Genomic DNA, 21,420 nt, shown 5'->3' with positions numbered 1-21,420 from the left:
GTTTTGAGCCTGGGTCCTCAGCATCCCAGGCTGACACTCTATTCACTGTGCCACTGCTTGGTCCGCAAGAAATATTTTTAATGGTAAATTGTTCTTCATCAAAATTAAAAATTTTGCCAATTAAAAATTTTTGGGGGGAAAAGAAATGTGGGAATTTATTTGTTATCATTTTAATTGGGGAAGATGGATGGTGGTGATGCTTGCATAATGTGAAGGTACTTAATGCCACTATCCTGTACACTTAAAAATTCTAAAGAGGTAAATTTTTTGTTATGTGTATTTTACTATATACATACATATAAAAGACACCATTAAGATAATGAAGAGGCAAGTCCCAGACTAGGAGACTTTTCCAACCATCGTATACAAAGAACTACAACTCATAGGAAAAATTAGAAAATTTTGGCCCTGGCTGGTTTGCTCAGTGGTAGAGCGTTAGCCCGGCATGTGGAAGTCCCAGGTTCAATTCCCATCCAGGGCACATTGGAGAAGCACCCATCTGCTTCTCCACCCTTCCCCCTCTTCTCCTCCCGCAGCCAAGGCTTCATTGGATGAAAAAGTTGGCCTGAGCTCTGAGGATGGCTCCATGGCCTCCGCCTCAGGCGCTAGAATGGCCCCGGTTGCAACAGAGCAATGGCCCAGATGGGCAGAGCATTGCCCCCTAGTGGGCTTGCCGGTAGACCCTGGTTGGGCACATGCAGGAGTCTGTCTCTTTGCCTCCCTGCTTCAAACTTCAGAAGAATTCAAAACAAAACAAAAAAATGAGAAAATTTTAATTTTTTCTAAGTATTATTTTTCTTTGGACCATATGTAAGCTGACTACTTTTCAGTCAGTTTGTTAAGAATTCTTCCTGCATTCTGTTAACATTTTCAGTAATTTGCAGGAATTTAGGATTATCCCTTTAATTGATTGTAAAGTATTAAATAAAATTACTGTTAGTGCTGGTAGCTAAAATTCTTTACCACTTAACCCTTTTCTAACCAAGAATGTGCCACTTATCCCTATATTGTGTTTCCTGTTGTTAAGCCACTAACACTATGATTCTTCATTATGGTTTCCTTAACATTAACTCTGCCAGAATCATAGGTTTAATGAAGTAAAGCCAGTTTTTCCTACTCAAAGTAATGATTCTTAGAAGATATTCCACACTCTACAAATGTAATTATAGACTATGTAATTTGCCTACTTTTATAAATCCATATAAGCACATCGTTTTTTAGTGAATCTTAACTTAGATCCACTCAGTTTTAGAACTTCAGTGAACTTTGTTTACTTGCCTACATGAAGCAGGCCTGGAGACATAAAGCACATATATTTTTTATTCCCTATGCTAAGGAATCAGAATAGTAAATGACATGTCTCATGTCCTTACAGAATTTATAATGTGATCAGAGAAAACTAATACTCCAGATGTTACTTTGGTACAATTTAAGTTCTAAATTGTTGATAAGAGATTAGAAGTAGAGTGGTGAATAAGACTAAAAAGTCTGGGAAGATTTCCTAGAGGTTCAGATATGGGCCTGTAGGATTTGGAGAAGCGTGTAGAGAGCTATGACATTCCTGTACAAAGAGAGACCTGGGTCCAGGAACAAGAGGGTCTTAACAGTGAGGAGTGTGTTTGAATCAAAGCAGAGGTTTATTGAGAATTTACATAAAATAAGGCTTCTAAAATTTGCTGTAATCTTTATTTGCTTAACATTTTCTTTGATAGCTTTTTGGCATTACTGTATGTAGTTGCCAACAACATTTGTGCACCAATTATACTAAGCTCTTTCTCTTTCTATAGATTTTGTAGCCCTTTTATAGTATCTTTGAACATAATACGTTATAAAAGTCTGCCAGTGCTTCTTAAGTTACCTGTAAGAAGGGCCAGTTTTTTGTTTGTTTTATATGGTATTTCCAGTTGCTGATTGAAACATTATAGTGAAATGCAGTAAAATTGTCTTGGTAATTAGAAATTGCTGTAAATGTGTCTAAATATGTATTCTTACTTTCTGTACTTACCTTTCACTAATGGATAACAGAGGGTCTGAGGACCACACTTGGAATAGCACTTCTTTAGAATGTCCTGATAAAAGTTACTTCTGCAATGTTTTTTAAACAGGTATGCATCTTCTATTGATGATATTTTGGAAGATGAAGAACATTATGCAGATCAGTTAAAGGAGTATCTTTTTTATGCAGAAGCCCTACGGTAAGTATGAGTTTCAGATGCAGCCCTGTGGCTGGTCACTACTCAATACTACTGTAATATAAAGAATAATATAAAGATAGTAAGGTTTTTAAATGAATTCATTCCTCCAGATATTGAATGAGGTCTCTTTGTAATCTTCTGTGTTACAGAATGCTGGGCATAGAAATTTAAGACAGTTCCTGTCCTTGAAACATTGTATTGATAAAACCCATCAGTCTCAAGCATCAGGTCTTGGAATGTTGTTCTTTGTTTTTTTTCAATTTGAAGATTGGAAGCAAAGCTCAGATTGTGTGTGCAGCATTATCTGTTAGTAGGTTGTATATTGCCATTTTTATTCTGAAATTTTTTTTACACTTGCATATCTTACCTCCTTAGTAAGGTTGTAAAACTTACTAATATCAGGAGTTTGTCTTCTGTTTTTTGGGGTTTTTTTTGTATTTTTCTGAAGTTGGAAACGGGGAGGCAGTCAGACAGACTCCTGCATGCGCCCTACGGGGATCCACCCGGCACGCCCACCAGGGGCGACGCTCTGCCCATCTGCAGCGTTGCTCTGTTGCAACCAGAGCCATTCTAGCGCCTGAGGCAGAGGCCACAGAGCCATCCTCAGCGCACGGGCTATCTGCTTCAATGGAGCCCTGGCTGAAGGAGGGGAAGAGAGAGACAGAAAGGAAGGAGAGGGGGAGGGGTGGAGAAGCAGATGGGCGCTTCTCTTGTGTGCCCTGGCCGGGAATCGAACCCAGGACTCCTGCACGCCAGGCCGACGCTCTACCACTGAGCCCACTGGCCAGGGCTGTCTTCTGGTTTTATGGTATCTCCTACAAAGCAAACAGAACTCTCTAGTAGGTAGTCATATTAATTAAGAAATTACTACATTTTTTCTGTCCATTGTAGAAAAGTGAATCATTTTCTTGTAATAGGTGACTTTTGGTTGTAACTACTTTTGGTCATTTTCTTGTCACTTTTAAAAGCAATATAAAAATCCTGTTAGTAAAACAGTGGAGCAATATTTTTGTACCTGGGCAGTAACATGTATGAAAACACGACATTGTTAGCCTTCTTCCTTCCAGAGTTTTAAGTAGTAAATCATTTCACCAAGGTATTTTCAAGTTACCAAAAAAATAGAAAGTTGCTAAATAGAGTGGAATTTTTTGCAGCTCTTAAAAATTATATCATATATAGAGTCTGTCCCTGTCTATCCCTCTCTCTGACTCACTCTGTGTCTCTGTAAAAATAAATAAATAAAATTAAAAATTATATCATATATAGAAAGGATTGAAAAAGAAAGACCAGGCCCTGGCCGGTTGGCTCAGCGGTAGAGCGTCGGCCTAGCGTGCGGAGGACCCGGGTTCGATTCCCGGCCAGGGCACACAGGAGAAGCGCCCATTTGCTTCTCCACCCCTCCGCCGCGCTTTCCTCTCTGTCTCTCTCTTCCCCTCCCGCAGCCAAGGCTCCATTGGAGCGGAGATGGCCCGGGCGCTGGGGATGGCTCTGTGGCCTCTGCCTCAGGCGCTAGAGTGGCTCTGGTCGCAATATGGCGACGCCCAGGATGGGCAGAGCATCTCCCCCTGGTGGGCAGAGCATTGCCCCTGGTGGGCGTGCCGGGTGGATCCCGGTCGGGCGCATGCGGGAGTCTGTCTGACTGTCTCTCCCCGTTTCCAGCTTCAGAAAAATGAAAAAATGGAAAAAAAAAAAAAAAAAAAAAAAGAAAAAGAAAGACCTTCCCCTGTAGCCTCCAGAAGAAATAGAGTCCTGCGAACAACTTGATTTTAGTCCAATGAGACTCATTTTGGATTTCTGACCTTCAGAACTACAAGAAAATAGATTTGTGTTGTTTCAAGCCAAGAGAGATTGTATTGAAATAGAAACATGTTCATGATATACATATATATCATATATAGTCAGTAAGAAAAGATGCGGAATCACTTGGGGTGTGTAGATATATGTATTTGTAAATGCCTAGCTAAAGTCTGAAAGGATAAACACCATCTATTACCATGGATTATGTCTGGAGAGTGAGGTTGGGGAAAAGAGAGGATTCTTGAAACATTTTTTACTTGGTTATTCCTGTGTTAGAATTTTTTTACAGTGAGCATGAATTACTTTTATGATAATAAAAACTAATAGACATTTCTAAATAAAAAGGGAAGTTTTGAGATCTTTTTTTAAAGAACACTCAATTACTATGTGAGATTATAGCAATAGTTTCTATGTTATACAAAATATTTTTTATGATGTGATAATTTTGTATGTTTATTGAAAAAAAATGCAAGTATCTAGAAAACAACCTTTTGTCTTAAGTCATATATTTTTATGCTTAGGTTCTGCTAGATTTAATTTTTGATGTTGGGCTTCTATATACATTTAAACTTGAAAATTTGGGTACACAATTTCTGATCCTGCTGAGACATTGTGATGCCTCTCCTTTACCCCTGAGAAGAAGTTTTAACATGCTAAAAGAGAAACCACAAAAATTAAATGGCAGCCCTTTCTTCATCTGCAGGGCTGTGTGCAGGAAACATGAACTTATGCAGTATGACTTGGAGATGGCTGCTCAGGACTTAGCTTCCAAGAAGCAGCAATGTGAGGAACTGGCAACCGGGGTGAGTGTTTTTCCATTAGGCCTCCGGCATTATTGTAGTAAGCCTTATGTGGAAGGAGCTGCAGTTGTAGTACTCACAAGGTCATCTCATTTCTGATTAAGTCCAAGTGAAAAAAATGTTATTCTTTAGGATTGAAATAATAACCTTTGTCAAGTTTAATTTTACAAGGTATGTTTTAAAATTTTTGGTTTACTTTGAAAAACCATACCCAGTTAGAATCAGTATGTCTGTCTTTACAAGGAGCTTTTTGTGTACTTTATTCTTTTTTATTTTTATTTTTGTGAGAAAGGGACAGACGGAAAGACAGGAAGAGATATGAGAAGCATCAACTCATAGTTGCGGTACCTTAGCTGTTCATTGATTGCCTTCTCATATGTGCCTGGACTGGGGGGCTCCAGCCGAGCCAGTGACCTTTGGGCTCAAGCTAGTGACCATGGGGTCATGTCTATGATCTCACACTCAAGCCAGCGACCCTGTGCTCAAGCTGGTGGTCTCATGACCTCAAACTTGAGTCTTCAGCATCCCAGGCTGACACTCTATGCCAGAGGTAGTCAACCTTTTTATACTTACTGCCCACTTTTGTATCTCTGTTAGTAGTAAAATTTTATAACCGCCCACCAGTTCCACAGTAATGGTGATTTATAAAGTAGGGAAGTAACTTTACTTTATAAAATTTATAAAGCAGAGTTACAGCAAGTTAAAGCATTAATAATAATTACTTACCAAGTATACTTTATGTCATGTTTTCGCTGAGTTTGGCAGAATAAATCTTTATAAAACAACTTACTATAGTTAAATCTATCTTTTTATTTATACTTTGGTTGCTCCTCTACCGCCCACCATGAAAGCTGGAATGCCCACTAGTGGGCGGTAGGGATCAGGTTGACTACCTCTGCCTGTGCCATCGCCTGGTCAGGCGTGTATTTATTCTTGAATGCCCACAGTGAGTACTTGTAAAGAAAATTCCATGTCTTATTGTATTAGACTTTGATCATTTTTATAATCAACATTCTACTCTACTGCTATTTCATTGAAATAAATTTGCTGTCAGAGTGAGAGTACACGTCCTGAAGTAATGAAGCAGTAACAGTACTACCATTTATAAGTCACTTCATAGCTGGCAAGTACTTTAGTTTTAAAAGTCTTTATTGGTTACCCAGTAACTACCTGTATGAGAAGTTATAGATTTATGTGGAAAAACACCTTTGACCATGAAACAGGTATATAATAATAGGGTTAACATTTTTAAAAGTCATAGTTTTTTCCCAGTTTATTTTCAGGGAGCTTTGCTCTTCACTCCTGCACATGAGGGAAAATGTTTCCCTCATAAATTCCAGAGCATGAGGAAATGTTAAAGCAGTGAAGCTTAATGATTGGGCTTAGACATTCTATTTTATTAAAGATATCCAAGTTTCCAGTGTGAGTTATGCAGATTTTAAGTATTTTTTTTTTAGTTTGGGTTATTTCTATTTTAGCCTGTTGAATTTTATCTATTTTTTTTATGTCAGAGTACTTTTGAAAAATATAACTACTAATATAAAGAAATAACTTGCCTAATACTTCAGCTATACATTTTTCATTTGATTAAGAAGTTCAGTTAGCATTTTACCCTTTTTTGTCTACTCCATATTATTCAGTGTTAGCAATCAGATTAGGAGCCCTATAGTTATAAGGGCTTATGATGCTTCTGTATGATTTGGGAGAGGGGGAGAATGACAGAAGTTTCCTTTTTCCTTTTTTTAAAAGTTTTTTTTTTAATCAGTGAGAGGAGGGGAGGCAGAGACAGACTCCCACATGCATCCTGACCAGGATCCACCCAGCAAACCCACTAGGGGGTGATGCGCTGCCCATGTGGAGTATTGCTCCATTGCTCAGCAACCGAGCTCTTCTTAGCACCTGAGGCAGAGGCCATGGAGCATGCTCAGCACTATTCACTCCAATCGAGCCACAGCTGCAGGAGGGGAGAGAGAGAGAGAGAGAGGCGAGAGGGGAAGTGATGGAAAAACAAATGGGCGCTTCTCTTGTGTGCCCTAACTGGAAGTTTACCCCGGGACATCTACACGCCAGGCTCAACCACTGAGCCAACGGTCAGGGCCAAAAATTTTTAATTGTGATGAGAGATACATAACATAAAATTTATCATCTTAACTATTTTTTAAATAGATTTTATTTTTGTGACAGAGAGAGACAGAGAGATAGGGACAGACAGGAAAGGAGAGAGATGAGAAGCATCAGTTCTTTGCTGCAGATCCTTAGTTGTTCATTGATTGATTTCTCATATGTGCCTTGACTGGGGCGCTCCAGCAGACCAAGTGACCCCTTGCTCAAGCCAGTAACCCTGGGCTCAAGCTGGTGATTCTTGCTCAAACCAGATGAGCCGGTGCTCAAGCTGGCGACCTCAGGGCTTTGAACCCAGGTCTTCTGCATCCCAGTCCAACACTCCATCCACTGTGCCACTCCCTGGTCAGGCTATTTATTAATTTTAGAGAGAGGAGAGAGAGAGAAAGGTTGGCAGGGGGAATTGGAGTGGAGTGGGAAGCATCAGCTTATAGTTGCTTCTTGTATGTGCCCTGACTGGGCAAGCCCGGGGATTTGAACAGTGACCTCAGCCATCCAGGCCAATGCTTTATCCACTGTGCTACCACATGTCAGGCTGTCATCTTAACTATTTTTAAGTGTACAGTTTAGTAGTAGTAAGTACATTCATGTAGTTGTGCAGCCAACCTCCAGAACTCTTTTCATCTTGCAAAATTGAAACTATACCCATTAAATATGAACTGTCAGTTTCCCTCTTCCCCCAACTCCTGGCAGCCACCATTCCACTTTCTGTCTGTGAACCTGATTACTCTAGATATCTCTTTTATTTCTTTTTTAAAGACTTTATTCATTTTAGAGAGGAGACAGAGAAAGAGAAGGAGGCAGAAGCAGGAAGCATCAACTCCCATATGGGCCTTGACCAGGCAAGCCTAGGGTTTCGAACCGGCGACCTCAGAGTTTCAGGTTGACACTATCTACTGAGCCACCACAGATCAGGCTAGATACCTCTTATTAGTGGATTCAAACAGTATTTGTCTTTTTGTGACTGGCTTATTTTCTCTTAGCATAATGTCCTCAAGGTTCATCCATGTTGTAACTTCTGTCAGAATTTTCTTCCTTTTTATGACTGAATAATATTTCATTGTATGTATGCAGTCACATTTTGTTTATCTTCATCTGTTTCTATATCCTTTTAGACTGTGAGAACATTTTCTTTGAAGGGAATGACTACCAAACTTTTTGGTCAAGAAACTCCAGAGCAAAGAGAAGCCAGAATAAAGGTACTTGAAGAACAAATAAGTGAAGGAGAACAGCAGTTAAAGTCTAAAAATCTGGAAAGCAGGTAAAAGTGCTGAGATGTTTAACAAAGACAGTAATGTAGACGATGTGGCAGATTGTCCTTTATAACAATTCCCAGCTTCATTAGCATCCCTAGAGATGGCGTGTTTTTCTAAAATGCAGTTATTGGATTCCTAAGAAATCTGAGTTATTGACAAGATTATAGAAACAGCTGTGTTAGTGTGGGGGAAAGGAAGAAGAGTTTCAACTTCATATTAGTTTCCTGCACTTTTCATGGTTTTTGTCCTTTGCACATTTTCTCTGCTTTTTCCTTCTTGTTCTTTTCTTTTTTATTTTGTTATTTTAGAAAGTGGGGAGGAGAAAGAGGGAGTGAAAAGTATCCATATGTGCCTTGGCCTATATGCCTTGACTGTGCAAGTCCAGAGTTTTAAATGGATAACCTCAGCATTCCAGGTCCACTGCGCCACCAGAGGTCAAGCTCCCTCTACCAGGTGCCCCCAAACTACGGCCCACGGGCCGCATGTGACCCCGTGAGGCCATTTATCCGGCCCCCCTCCGTACTTCCGGAAGGGGCACCTCTTTCATTGGTGGTCAGTGAGAGGAGCACTGTATGTGGTGGCCCTCCAACGGTCTGAGGGACAGTGAACTGGCCCCCTGTGTTAAAAGTTTGGGGACCCCTGTCTAGCCTTTCTTTTCTGTCATTTCACAAAAGCCTAATCGTTCTTCATTGCCCAGCTGTTGTGTCACTTTCTTTGAGAATCCTTCTCTTATCCTCACAAGCTATTGTATCACTTGGTTCATGCCAATATAACGCAGTGGCTTTGTACTGAACAGTTAATTGCTCTGTGTGAATGTCCCTGGCTAAATTAAGAGCCCTTCAAAGCCAGTGACCGTGTCTTTTTCATCATTATGTTTCTACATCTTGCATAGGGCTTGCTATACAATTATTCCATAAATATATCTAGAAATTCACTTTTTAAAGATCTGCCATCACTGTTTGGTTCATTTCCCTTATTTTCTTTCTTTTCTTTTTTATTAAGTGAGAGGTGGGAGTCAGAGAGACAGACTCCTGCATGTGCCCTGACATGATCCACCTGGCAAGCCCCCTAAGGGTGATGCTTTGCCCATCTGGTTCTGAGCTCCATTGCTCGACAACCAAGCTATTCTTAGCACCTGAGGCAGGAGCTTCACAGAGCCATTCTCAGTACCTGGGCCCAACGCACTCAAACCTTTGAGCCATGGCTGCAGGAGAGGAAGCGGGGAGGGGTGGAGAAGTAAATGGTCACTTCTCCCGTGTACACTGACCAGGAATTGAACTGGAGACATCTACATGCCAGGCCAACGCTCTACCACTGAGTCAACCGGCTAGGGCCACCTTTAATGTTTTCATCTGTTAGTCACTGAGTAGACCAAGGCAGGCAAAGAGTGTATCATGAGTGTGGAGGTGGTTTTGTTAATTTTTAGAACTGCTGGCTTCAATAAGTCGAAGTAAACTTTCATGAATAGATTTAAAAAGACAAATAAATGCCTGTAAGATTTTTAAAGCTGTAGTTGTCAGTTAAAACAAGTACATGATAAATGTAATACATAATTCATCTTGTCAAAAAGAATATATATAATATTTTCTGGTGACCCCAGGCAAGCAACTTCATGTGGCATCTGTTAGGCTTATGAGCTGGTTCCAGAAGCCATCTCTATCGGTTTTTTAGGAATAATTTGAAGCTGGAATTCTTTTGGCAAAAATATTAATTATTAAAATTAGAGGTATTTAAAAAAATTTTTTTATTTATTGATCTTAGTGAGAGAGGAAGGGGGAGAGAGAGAGACAGAGAGAGAGAGAGAGAGAGAGAGAGAAACAGAACAGGAACATTGAGCTGTTCCTGTATGTGCCCTGACCGAGGATCGAACCGGCTACCTCTGTGCTTCAGAGTGATGCTCTAACCAACCGAGCTCTCCAGCCAGGGCATAATTAGAGGACTGTTTGGCTGGCTGCTTTTTCTCCCACTGTAATTTCTAAGAAGCAAGAAATAGATCTTATACAAGCAATAGCTTTTTCCTTTATATAGACAAATAAAAACCAACTCAAACGAGAACCGGTTATTTGAATTTATAAAGTATATTTAATTTAAATAAACATGACAGTAACTATTTTTTTTATTTCAGAGAATTTGTGAAAAATGCTTGGGCCGATATTGAACGCTTCAAAGAGCAAAAGAACCATGACTTAAAGGAGGCTCTCATAAGCTATGCAGTCATGCAGATCAGTATGTGCAAAAAGGTAGGTTTTGGTTTCAGTGAAGATACAAGTAGATGCAGAAGTGCTTACAGGGCCTGACCAGGTGATGGCGTAGTGGATAGAGCATCAGACTAGGATGCGGAGGACCTGGGTTCAAAACCCCAAGGTTGCCAACTCATCTGGTTTGAGCAAGGCTCACCAGCTTGAGACCAAGGTCATAGGCTTGAGCAAGGGTCACTTGCTCTGCTGTAGCCCCCCAGTCAAGGCACATACGAGAAAGCAATCAATGAACAACTAAGGTGCCACAACAAAGAATTGATGCTTCTCTCTTCTCTTTCCCTTCCTGTCTGTCCCTGTCTGTCCCTCTCTCTGTCTCTGTCACACACAAAAAAGAAGAGCTTACAGATTTTTTAAAAACCCAAGTGATCCTATGTGAGTCAAAGTATTTATCATTTCATTTTTTAAAAGATTTTCTTTAGGCCCTGACTGGTTGGCTCAGTGGATAGAGCATTGGCCTGGCATATGGATGTCCTGTGTTCAATTCCCAGTCAGGGCACACAGGAGAAGCAACCATCTGCTTCTTTCCCCATCCCTCTTCCCCTCCTCTCCCTTTTCCCTTTCTGCAGCCAGTGGCTTTGTTGGTTTGAGTGTCAGCCCTGGGTGCTGAGGATAACTTGGTTGGTTTGAGCGTGTCAGCTTCAGGCAGTAAAAATAGCTTGGCTGATTTGAACATCAGCCCCTGACAACAGTTGCTGGGTAGGTCCCAGTAAGTGCCTGTGCAGGAGCCCATCTCACTATCTTTGTTCCTCCTCTCACTTAAAAAAAAAAAAAAAGGTTTTATATATTGATTTAAGAGGGAGGGAGAAAAAGGAAGGGAGAGAAGTATGGGAAGCATCAACTTGTAGTAGTTGCTTGTCGTATGTCCCTTGACTGGGCAAACCCAGGTTTTGAACCAGGGACCTCAGCATTTCAGGTCAATACTTTATCCCAGGGGTCAGGAACCTTTTTGGTTGAGAGAGCCATGAACGCCACATATTTTAAAATGTAATTCCATGAGAGCCATACAATGACCCGTGTACGTTATGCATTATCCATTAAAAATTTGGTGTTGTCCTGGAGGACAGCTGTGATTGGCTCCAGCCACCTGCAGCCATGAACATGAGCGGTAGGAAATGAATGGATTGTAATACATGAGAATGTTTTATATTTTTAACATTATTTTTTTAATTAAAGATTTGTCTGCGAGCCAGATGCAGCCATCAAAAGAGCCACATCTGGCTTGCGAGCCATAGGTTCCCAACCCCTGCTTTATCCACTGCACCACCATAGGTCAGGCTTTCATTTTCATTTTAAAGCCCATTCTTCTTCCCTTCCAGAATATTTCCCAACTTTTCAACTTAATTTAAAAATATCAGTTACTGTGTCTCCACTCAGCTAAAGTTTCAAGTTTGTATGCTCCATTTATCAATTGTATTTGAAAATATATATATATATATATATATATATATATATATATATATTTTTTTTTTTTTTTTTTTTTTTTTACAGAGGCAGAGATAGACAGGGACAGACAGACAGGAACGGAGAGAGATGAGAAGCATCAATCATCAGTTTCTCGTTGCGCGTTGCGACTTCTTAGTTGTTCATTGATTGCTTTCTCACATGTGCCTTGACCGTGGGCCTTCAGCAGACCGAGTAACCCCCTGCTGGAGCCAGCGACCTTGGGTCCAAGCTGGTGAGCTCTTTGCTCAAGCCAGATGAGCCCATGCTCAATCTGGTGAGCTCGGGGTCTCGAACCTGGGTCCTTCCGCATCCCAGTCCGACGCTCTATCCACTGCGCCACCACCTGGTCAGGCTGAAAATATATATTAACAGCATTGCTTTGATAATATAATGTTCTTGGACAGGGCAGTAAAATACCATTCCTAACAGTGATGGATACTTTGATTGGAAAGTAGCTTACATTAGTTTGGGAAAATGAGATCAGAGTAAATCCTTCAGGTAGCTGATATCTGTAGTAGAAGATACAAACATTGAAGATCATTTTCTTTTTAATTTTTATTTTATTTATTCATTTTAGAGAGGAGAGAGAGGGAGAGAGAAAGAAAGAGAGAGAGAGAGAGAGACAGGGGGGAGGAGCAGGAAGCATCAACTCCCATATGTGCCTTGACCAGGCAAGCCCAGGGTTTTGAACCGGTGACCTCAGCATTTCCAGGTCGACGCTTTATCCACTGCGTCAGGCTGAAGATCATTTTAGTTAAAATAAGTGTTTCAACAACGGTGTAACTCTTTCTAAAATGCTGTTATAAGAACAAAATATAAAACATTCCTTAACAGCTTTTTCTTAGCCCAGGATCTGCCTGTGTGCTTTTACATTTGTCTAGCACTTCACAATTTATCAAGCAATTTAACATGCAATATCTCAGTAAATCATATAGTAAGGTGAATTCCCATATGTATGAAGACCTTAGAGGGAAAATCACACTCATGGAAACACTCTTTTTTTTTTTTAATTTTTTTTTTTCTTTTTGCATTTTTCTGAAGCTGGAAACAGGGAGAGACAGACAGACATGCGCCCGACCGGGATCCACCCAGCACGCCCACCAGGGGCGACGCTCTGCCCACCAGGGGGCGATGCTCTGCCCATCCTGGGTGTCGCCATGTTGCGACCAGAGCCACTCTAGCGCCTGGGGCAGAGGCCACAGAGCCATCCCCAGCACCCGGGCCATCTTTGCTCCAATGGAGCCTTGGCTGCGGGAGGGGAAGAGAGAGACAGAGAGGAAAGCGCGGCGGAGAGGTGGAGAAGCAAATGGGCGCTTCTCCTGTGTGCCCTGGCCGGGAATCGAACCCGGGTCCTCCGCACACTAGGCCGACGCTCTACTGCTGAGCCAACCGGCCAGGGCGGAAACACTCTTAATGCTTTTTTAATATATATATATATATTAAGTGAGCGTGGGGAGGCAGAGTGACAGACTCCTGCATGTACCCCAACCGGGATCCACCCACCAAGCCCCCTACCAGGCTATGCTCTGCCTATCTGGGGCCAGTGCTCCATTGCTCGGCAACCAAGCTATTTTAGTGCCTGAGGTGAGGCTATGGAGCCGTCCTCAGTGCCTGGGCCCATCTTGCTCTAATCAAACCAGGGAAGGAGAAAGAGAGGGAAAAGGGGGAGGAGTAGAGAAGCAGATGGTACTTCTCCTGTACGGTTCAAATGGAAAACGAACCTGAGACTTCCACATGCTGGGCTGATGCTCTACCACTGACTCTTATGCTTTAATTTATCCTAAATTTATATTTTCTGGCCAGGAATTATCAAATCATCACTTTCTAAAACTTTTTACTTGTATCAACAGTAATAGCAGTAAAGAACAAACATATTTTGGGACATAAACACCAGTCTTACACACTAGTCAAGTGGGCTCCTTTTGTGTTGGACTAATTCATCATTGGAATAGTATATTAGTTCATGTTGTGGATTGTTGGGGTCACTTAAGAGAAGTTAAAATCATGACTGGTCAATCTGCAAATGCTGATGGTTGGAGATATATAAATATATACACATATATATATATACACACACACACACACACACACACACACATACACACACACACACTTTTTTTTTTCTTTTTTGAGAGAAACAAAGGTAGAGAGGCAGGAACATCAAGTTGCTCCTGTATGTGCCCTGACCAGGGATCAAACTGTCAATCTCCATGCTTTGGGACAACACTTCAACCAACTGAGTTGTCCAGAGCTTAATTTTTTTACTGATTGATTTTTAGAGAGACGGAAGAAGAGAGAGAGGGAGGAGGGTGAAGGAAGCATTCATTTGTTGTTCCATTCAGTTTTGCATTCATTAATTGCTTCCCGTGTGTGCCAGACCGAGGATCTAACCCACAACCTTGTTGTTTGGGTTGATGCTGTTAACCACTGAGCTACCCGGCCAGGGCGATGGTTGGGTATTTGTAGTGTGGTGGTGGTTCTGGCTGTTGCTGGTATTCTGTCAACTCCTCCTGCCTGCCTTGCTGCTTCACAGGGTGCTTCACTTTTACAGTCCTCCTAATCTGCCTTTTAAATCTTGAGTGGTCTGAAAGATCAGATAACAAAGGTTTTTTGTTTCCTATAAAAGACTTATTAGTAACTAGCTCCTTGTGATCTCCATTTGCTTCTTTCCCCAAAATAAAATGCAGACTTCATATAATGGTTGAAATTCCCCTCCTTTGTTTAGAGTGGGGTCTTTGAGGGTATTAGAAATTAATCTCATTAATCACTGAATAAAAAAGGATGTTACTATAGGTATATTTATACATACCTTGGATATTTTGTGGGACCACTCAGGTATCCTAAGATAATAACTGTTGTAGACTCACATGAGATTAATAAGAGTACACGTTCACTTTTTTTCTCAAGAACAGAATTACAGTTTTTCTTTCTTCCCTAAGAACAATAGATTTTTATATCTGAAAATTTACCAAAAAAAAACAGAGAAGAAGGAAAGAAAACAACAAAGAAGAAAATCTACAGCCCTGGCCGGTTGGCTCAGCGGTAGAGCGTTGGCCTAGCATGCGGAGGACCCGGGTTCGATTCCCGGCCAGGGCACACAGGAGAAGCGCCCATTTGCTTCTCCACCCCTCTGCAGCGCCTTCCTCTCTGTCTCTCTCTTCCCCTCCCGCAGCCAAGGCTCCATTGGAGCAAAGATGGCCCGGGCGCTGGGGATGGCTCTGTGGCCTCTGCCTCAGGCACTAGAGTGGCTCTGGTCGCAACATGGCGACACCCAGGATGGGCAGAGCATCGCCCCCTGGTGGGCAGAGCGTCGCCCCCTGGTGGGCGTGCCTGGTGGATCCCGGTCGGGCGCATGCGGGAGTCTGTCTGTCTGTCTCTCCCTGTTTCCAGCTTCAGAAAATGCAAAAAAAAGAAAAAGAAAAAAAAAGAAAATCTACAGTGGTTTTTTTCCTTTAGAAACATAAAATTAAGTACAAGAAATTAAGATTAACATTAGTTTATTTTGGGGGGGATAAATATGGGTGGCTATATTTTGTATATTTTACTTGTGTATAACTTAAAATATATCATACTTTGTTAGCTATTCAGATTGGTAATTGAATATAATCACATACTAAATTATAGTAGTAATAAACCAAAACAAAAATTTTAATAAAAATATTAATATTAGCATTAAAATCCACTATCCCTTGTGTTTTATTGGTCAACCTTTCTCCCCCCCCCATTTTTCCGAAGCTGGAAACGGGGAGGCAGTCAGACAGACTCCCGCATGCGCCCGACCGGGATCCACCCTGCATGCCCACCAGGGGGCAATGCTCTGCCCATCTGGGGCTTCGCTCTGTTGTGTCCAGAGCCATTCTAGCGCCTGAGGCAGAGGCCACAGAGCCATCCCCAGCACCCGGGCCATCTTTGCTCCAATGGAGCCTCGCTGCGGGAGGGGAAGAGAGAGACAGAGAGGAAGGAGAGGGGGAGGGGTGGAGAAGCAAATGGGCACCTCTCCTGTGTGCCCTGGCCGGGAATCGAACCCAGGACTCCTGCACGCCAGGCCGACGCTCTACCACTGAGCCAACTGGCCAGGGCTGGTCAACCTTTTTGATAGTGAATTTCTAATTTGTTGAATCAAGAAGGCTGAGGTTTTGTTTGTTTGTTTTTTACAGGAACAGAGAGAGAGTCAGAGAGAGGGATAGATAGGGACAGACAGGAACTCAGAGAGATGAGAAGCATCAATCATCAGTTTTTTATTGTGAGAACTTAGTTGTTCATTGATTGCTTTCTCATATGTGCCTTGACCGGGGGGCCTTCAGCAGACCAAGTAACCCCTTGCTTGAGCCAGCGACCTTGGGTCCAAGCTGGTGAGCTTTTCCTCAAACCAGATGAGCCCGCATTCAAGCTGGCGACCTCGGGGTCTCGAACCTGTGTCCTCTGCATCCCAGTCTGACACTCTATCCACTGAGCCACTGCCTGGTCAGGCAAGGCTGAGGTTTTTTAAAGAAATACGTGATTGAGGCCTTGGCCGGTTGGCTCAGCAGTAGAGCATCGGCCTGGCATGCAGGAGTCCCGGGTTCGACTCCCGGCCAGGGCACACAGGAGAAGCGCCGATCTGCTTCTCCACCCCTCCCCCTCTCCTTCCTCTCTGTCTCTCTCTTCCCCTCCCACAGCCGAGGCTCCATTGGAGCAAAGTTGGCCTGGGCGCTGAGGATAGCTCTGTGGCCTCTGCCTCAGGCGCTAGAATGGCTCTGGATGCAACACAGCGATGCCCCAGAGGGGCAGAACATCGCCCCCTGGTGGGCATGTCGGGTGGATCCCGGTCAGGTGCATGCGGGAGTCTGTCTGACTGCCTCCCCGTTTCCAGCTTTGGAAAAAATGGAAAAAAAAAAAAAGTGAAAAAAAAGAAATACGTGATTGAACCTGACCTGTGGTGGTGCAGTGGATAAAGCATCAACCTGGGATGCTGAGGTTGTTGGTTTGAAACCCCAGGCTTGCCTGGTCAAGGCCCGTGTGGGAGTTGATGCTTCCTGCTCCTCCTTGCCTTTCTTTCTCCCTCTCCCCTATCTAAAATGAATAAATAAAATCTTTTTAAAAAAATGATTGATTTTCAAGCTCTTTTTAAATTTAAAAAATTGTCATAAAAATGTTTATTGCAAAAATTTCAAATAATCTAGAAGCATTATTAAGTAAAAATTTTTATCCTCCTCCCCAAATCCCTTTTAGAAAACTCAGCACTGTTACACCTGCTCTGTATCCTTCCAGAAGTTTGTTTACATATAGTCATTTAGAAAATACACACTTTCCTCTTTTTCACAAGAGCAGGGTTGCATTATATACCATATTTCCCACCCTTTTTTGAAAAATTTGGGGGTTAAAAACTGGGTGCGTCTTATACAGTGGTTGTAGATTTTTTTTACTTGCACTTCCCACTTTTTTTGCACTTATTTTTGCACTCATTGTTGAAGACAGTGATGAGGAGTTGTATGAATTTTATGATGAGTAAAACTTGAGTTCAACAACTTTATATAATACTTTTTCCCCCAAATTTCAGGCCCCAACATTAAGGTGCACCTTATACATGGGGAAATATGGTATATGCTAGTGCATGAGATCTATTCTTTCTTTTTTATATTTATTTATTGATTTTTAGAGAGGAGAGAGAGTGGGGGAAGCGGGAAGCATCAACTTGTAGTAGTTGCTTCCTGCATGTGCCTTGACCAGGTAAGCCCAGGGTTTGAAACCAGCGACCTTGGTGTTCCAAGTCAGTGCTCTATTCAGTGAGCCACCATGGGCCAAGCTATGCTATCCTCTCTAACAACAAATACTCGAGTCATTAGCTACTACTTTATCCAGCCAATCTGAATCATTTTAAAGGATTTTTTGTGTTTTTAAATTTTATTTGCTTTTTGTATTGTCAAGGGAAAAAAAGATTTCTTTTTTTCCTATTGGTTGAAGCCTTGATAAATGTACACACATTTTGATATTTAAATATTAAAATATTTATTTTTCATAATTTAGTGGTTATTAGAGAATATGTATGTTCAGTGAAAAAATACATTTGTTTTTACTACTTCCTTAGGTTTTACTATTATATTTCTACAAACATGTATTTTTGTTTAAGCATATTAGGTATATTATACCATATTATCTTTGTGCTCAGCAGTGTGCCAGAACCATTGAGAGGGGTTTGATAGGTTAGTACATAATTGGTTTCTATCAAAACATTAGTTATTAAAGTAATAATTTAATAATTCATTAATTTATATGTAACTGTTAGACTAATAAGGTTTTTTTCTTTTTTTTAAACATTACATAGAAAAACTACATGAAAACATGTTTGGTTTACTAATAAAAGTAATATTAATAAATGTGATATGAGTAAATGAATTTATATTTTGGACCTTGAAAACTCAGTTTTTGAAAAAGAAGTTGCGGAGTTCTGTGCATTTTGCAGACAGGCTCATAGAAATGATTTTCTTACTTTTCTCGGAAACATTAGACACATCTATTAGCCATTGCCAGAAGGTGTTATCGTTGTAGGATTTGTTAATTTTTTTCCCAAAAGCAAAAGGTCGCATACCAGCAAGCCAAATGCTTGGGTGTTCAGGATCCTGTCAGAAATCACATTTTAAAGCTCTCTTTCTATTTTTCTTCAGGGAATTCAAGTTTGGACCAATGCTAAGGAATGCTTCAGCAAGATGTAATCCTGTGAAATGAATTTCTCTCCAATCAAAGTGCCCCAAAACAGAAGCACAAGTAAATTAAAAAATTTAAGTTGCAACCCAGTTTACACAAAAATATATAAGTTGAGTAAATTCAGCTTTCTTTAATTTGATTGTAGTTGTGTTTATATAGCACAAAAGGATGTATTTTAGTGAAGGTTAAATATTGTAATTTGAGGTTTTGGGGACTGGTGCTGATTCCAAAAAGTTAATTTGATAAAATATACCAGTAGAGTGTTAGGCTTCTGAACCAATGACCAAATGTCAAAATGTTGGGTAATTTCTAGGTGTTTATTTCAATTCCAGCTGTTTTAGATCTGTTTATGTATAGAGTTTTTTCCAAGATTGAAGTCCTATCTTCACTTGACAAGACCCACTAATCTGTTATAGGGGGTTATTTTTTCATGCCTTATAGTTGAGCTGTTCGGTTTGACAAGGCTCAGCAGAAACTTAGTGTAAAATCTCAGATTTTCTCCCACATTCATGATGCCCCCTATAACATTTGCATACACTTGAAAATGCCTTCAATTTGTGTTTTACCAGAATTTTGATACTGGTCAGAAATTTTATACTGCCAACAAAGAAGACTCAACTCCTCAGATATATAATGGAATACATTGTTATGATCTAGGAATTGCTATATAGAATTGAGTATGTTACATATAAGCATTAAATTTTTCTCAAATAATTCTTAACCTCAGTGATGAGCCTAAATTTACTCTGCTTGGCTCTTTCCACATGGCATTTCAGGGTACAAGATGTAGCATTTCAGTGTATAAGATGTGTAGTGAACATATGTGTTAGTATCTTCATTAACATCCTTCATTTCTATTGCTTGGCTATAATTTTTGTAAAGATAAATTATATTGTTTTTTTGGTGTGTGTTTTTGTGGTATATGTTCAGAAGCCAAGCACCCTCATTTTGCTAGCTTTGCAGAATCTTACATGTGCTCATTAGAAATTATGTAAAAAAAAAAATCCCCAGTACTGTTCAGCATTTGACTTTTTTACATGTTTAAAATGTTGCTGGATTTTTGTGCTGTTTGCCAAACTTATACAATAAATAAATGAAGTATTGTGCTGATTTTCATACAATTTCTTTTTTTTTTCTTGTTTAATTCAGTGAAAGGAGGGGAGGCAGAGACAGATTCCCACATGCATTCCGACCGGGATCCACCGGCAAGCCCTTTAGGGACGGTGCTCTACCCATCTGGGGTGTTGCTCTGTTGCCCAGCCTGAGGTGGAGGCCATGGAGCCATCCTCAGCGCCCGGGCCAACTCGCTCTAGTCAAGCCATGGCTGCAGGAGGGGAAGAGAGAGAGAAAGAAGTGAGAGGAAGAAGGGTGGAGAAGCAGATGGGTGCTTCACTGTGTTCCCTGACCAGGATTTGAACCTGGACGTCCATACACCAGGCTGATGTTCTACCACTGCGCTAACCAGCCAGGGCCCATATAATTTGTTATTTTAACAAAGTAATCTATACATATTAGTACCTGATGCCCTGTGAGAAAGTAATACATTCCATATTGTTTTGAAGTGTTTAATTTTATACATTTATCTCTATGGCAAAATGTTCATTTAAAAATATATATGCTGAAATGAGATATGATTTTTAAAATGTTACCTTTTTGTGTGTGTGTGTGCCCTGACTGGGGATCATACCCACACAACCTTGGTGCATCTGGATGACACTTCAACCAAGCCACCCAGCCAGGGCGATTTTACTTATTTACTTTCTTATTTATTTTTTTAAATTTACTGATTGATTTTAGAAAGAGAGAGGCATCAACTCGTTACTCCATTTAGTCGTTAGATTTAGTTGTGCACTCATTGATTGCTTCTTGTACATGCCCTGACTGGGAGTCGAACCTGCAACCTCAGTTCGCTGGAACGACATTCCACCCAACTGAGCCACCCAGCAAGGGCAATTTTACTTATTTTTTAAAGATAAAATTGTTAGAAGCAAAAGTAATCTGTGTAGATACACATTTTATTCCATTGGATTATGTCATCTCTGGACTCGTGAAATAAAGTAGTTTTCCATTTGGCATTTAAAAATCAAAAACCTTCTCTCCCCCAAACTAACCTTGTACTAAATGTAAAATATATTAGATTTTCTTTTATTTGCTGACTTAATTTGATAAGGCCATTGTTACCTATGTCTTCAAAGATGAATTAGGAAAAATATTTTATTATCTTCTCTAAAATATACAAGCATTCACTTGTTTTATGTATATTTTTAAGTAGGACTATCTTGACTTGGGTTGATTCTGAAAAGTTCATTTCATAGCACAATCATTCCTTTAAAAAAATTCTTAAAGAAATTTTATGATGTAAATAATTTTGGTATTATCCTGAATAAGTGTAAAGAAAATAAAATCTATATGCAATGACCCTTTGGTATTTAAAAATCAGAACTCAAAATGAATTTAAAAAGGGGAGGTGTTAGATTTCCATAGGATAGTGTAAGCAATAATTAAAGAAAAATTACTCATTACATATATTGAAATACTTAGTAACAGGAAGCTTTCATCTTGACAGTGTATGCAGTTGGTATAGTCAAAGCATTAAAATTAACTGAAGTCATACTTTCATTTGAATCCAAAAACTTGAGTACGGATGAATGAGTCATTTGTAATTACAACATAACATCCAAAACAGGAACTGACGATTTTTAAAATTCAAGCATCTTTAGAATAAACACACACCCAGCTTAAAATGGAAGAAATAACTAAGAGTTATGTAACAGGAATGTTAGGAGTTTAAAAAACTTATAATCATTCTTTGGGTTTATATGTATACTCTCCTCCTTGGTAGGATTTACTGATTCTTCTAAATAGT

General features: G+C 40.4%; 1 protein-coding gene across 1 annotated transcript in view; it reads left to right on the top strand.

The window, feature by feature from the left end:
- Positions 1 to 19,662, top strand: part of SNX4 (sorting nexin 4) — a 102,733-nt gene extending 83,071 nt beyond the window's left edge. The window contains exons 10-14 of the mRNA XM_066240656.1: positions 2,106 to 2,195; positions 4,696 to 4,795; positions 8,029 to 8,174; positions 10,295 to 10,409; positions 18,515 to 19,662. Of these exons, the coding sequence (XP_066096753.1) occupies positions 2,106 to 2,195; positions 4,696 to 4,795; positions 8,029 to 8,174; positions 10,295 to 10,409; positions 18,515 to 18,562 (499 nt within the window). The 3' untranslated portion in view covers positions 18,563 to 19,662. The remainder of the gene's footprint in view (positions 1 to 2,105; positions 2,196 to 4,695; positions 4,796 to 8,028; positions 8,175 to 10,294; positions 10,410 to 18,514) is intronic.
- Positions 19,663 to 21,420: the final 1,758 nt, after the last annotated feature.

Source organism: Saccopteryx bilineata, chromosome 8, assembly GCF_036850765.1.
Source record: "Saccopteryx bilineata isolate mSacBil1 chromosome 8, mSacBil1_pri_phased_curated, whole genome shotgun sequence".
Classification (NCBI taxonomy): domain Eukaryota; kingdom Metazoa; phylum Chordata; class Mammalia; order Chiroptera; family Emballonuridae; genus Saccopteryx; species Saccopteryx bilineata.
Note: the sequence above shows the minus strand (reverse complement) of the source record. Positions and strands in the feature narration are given on the sequence as shown.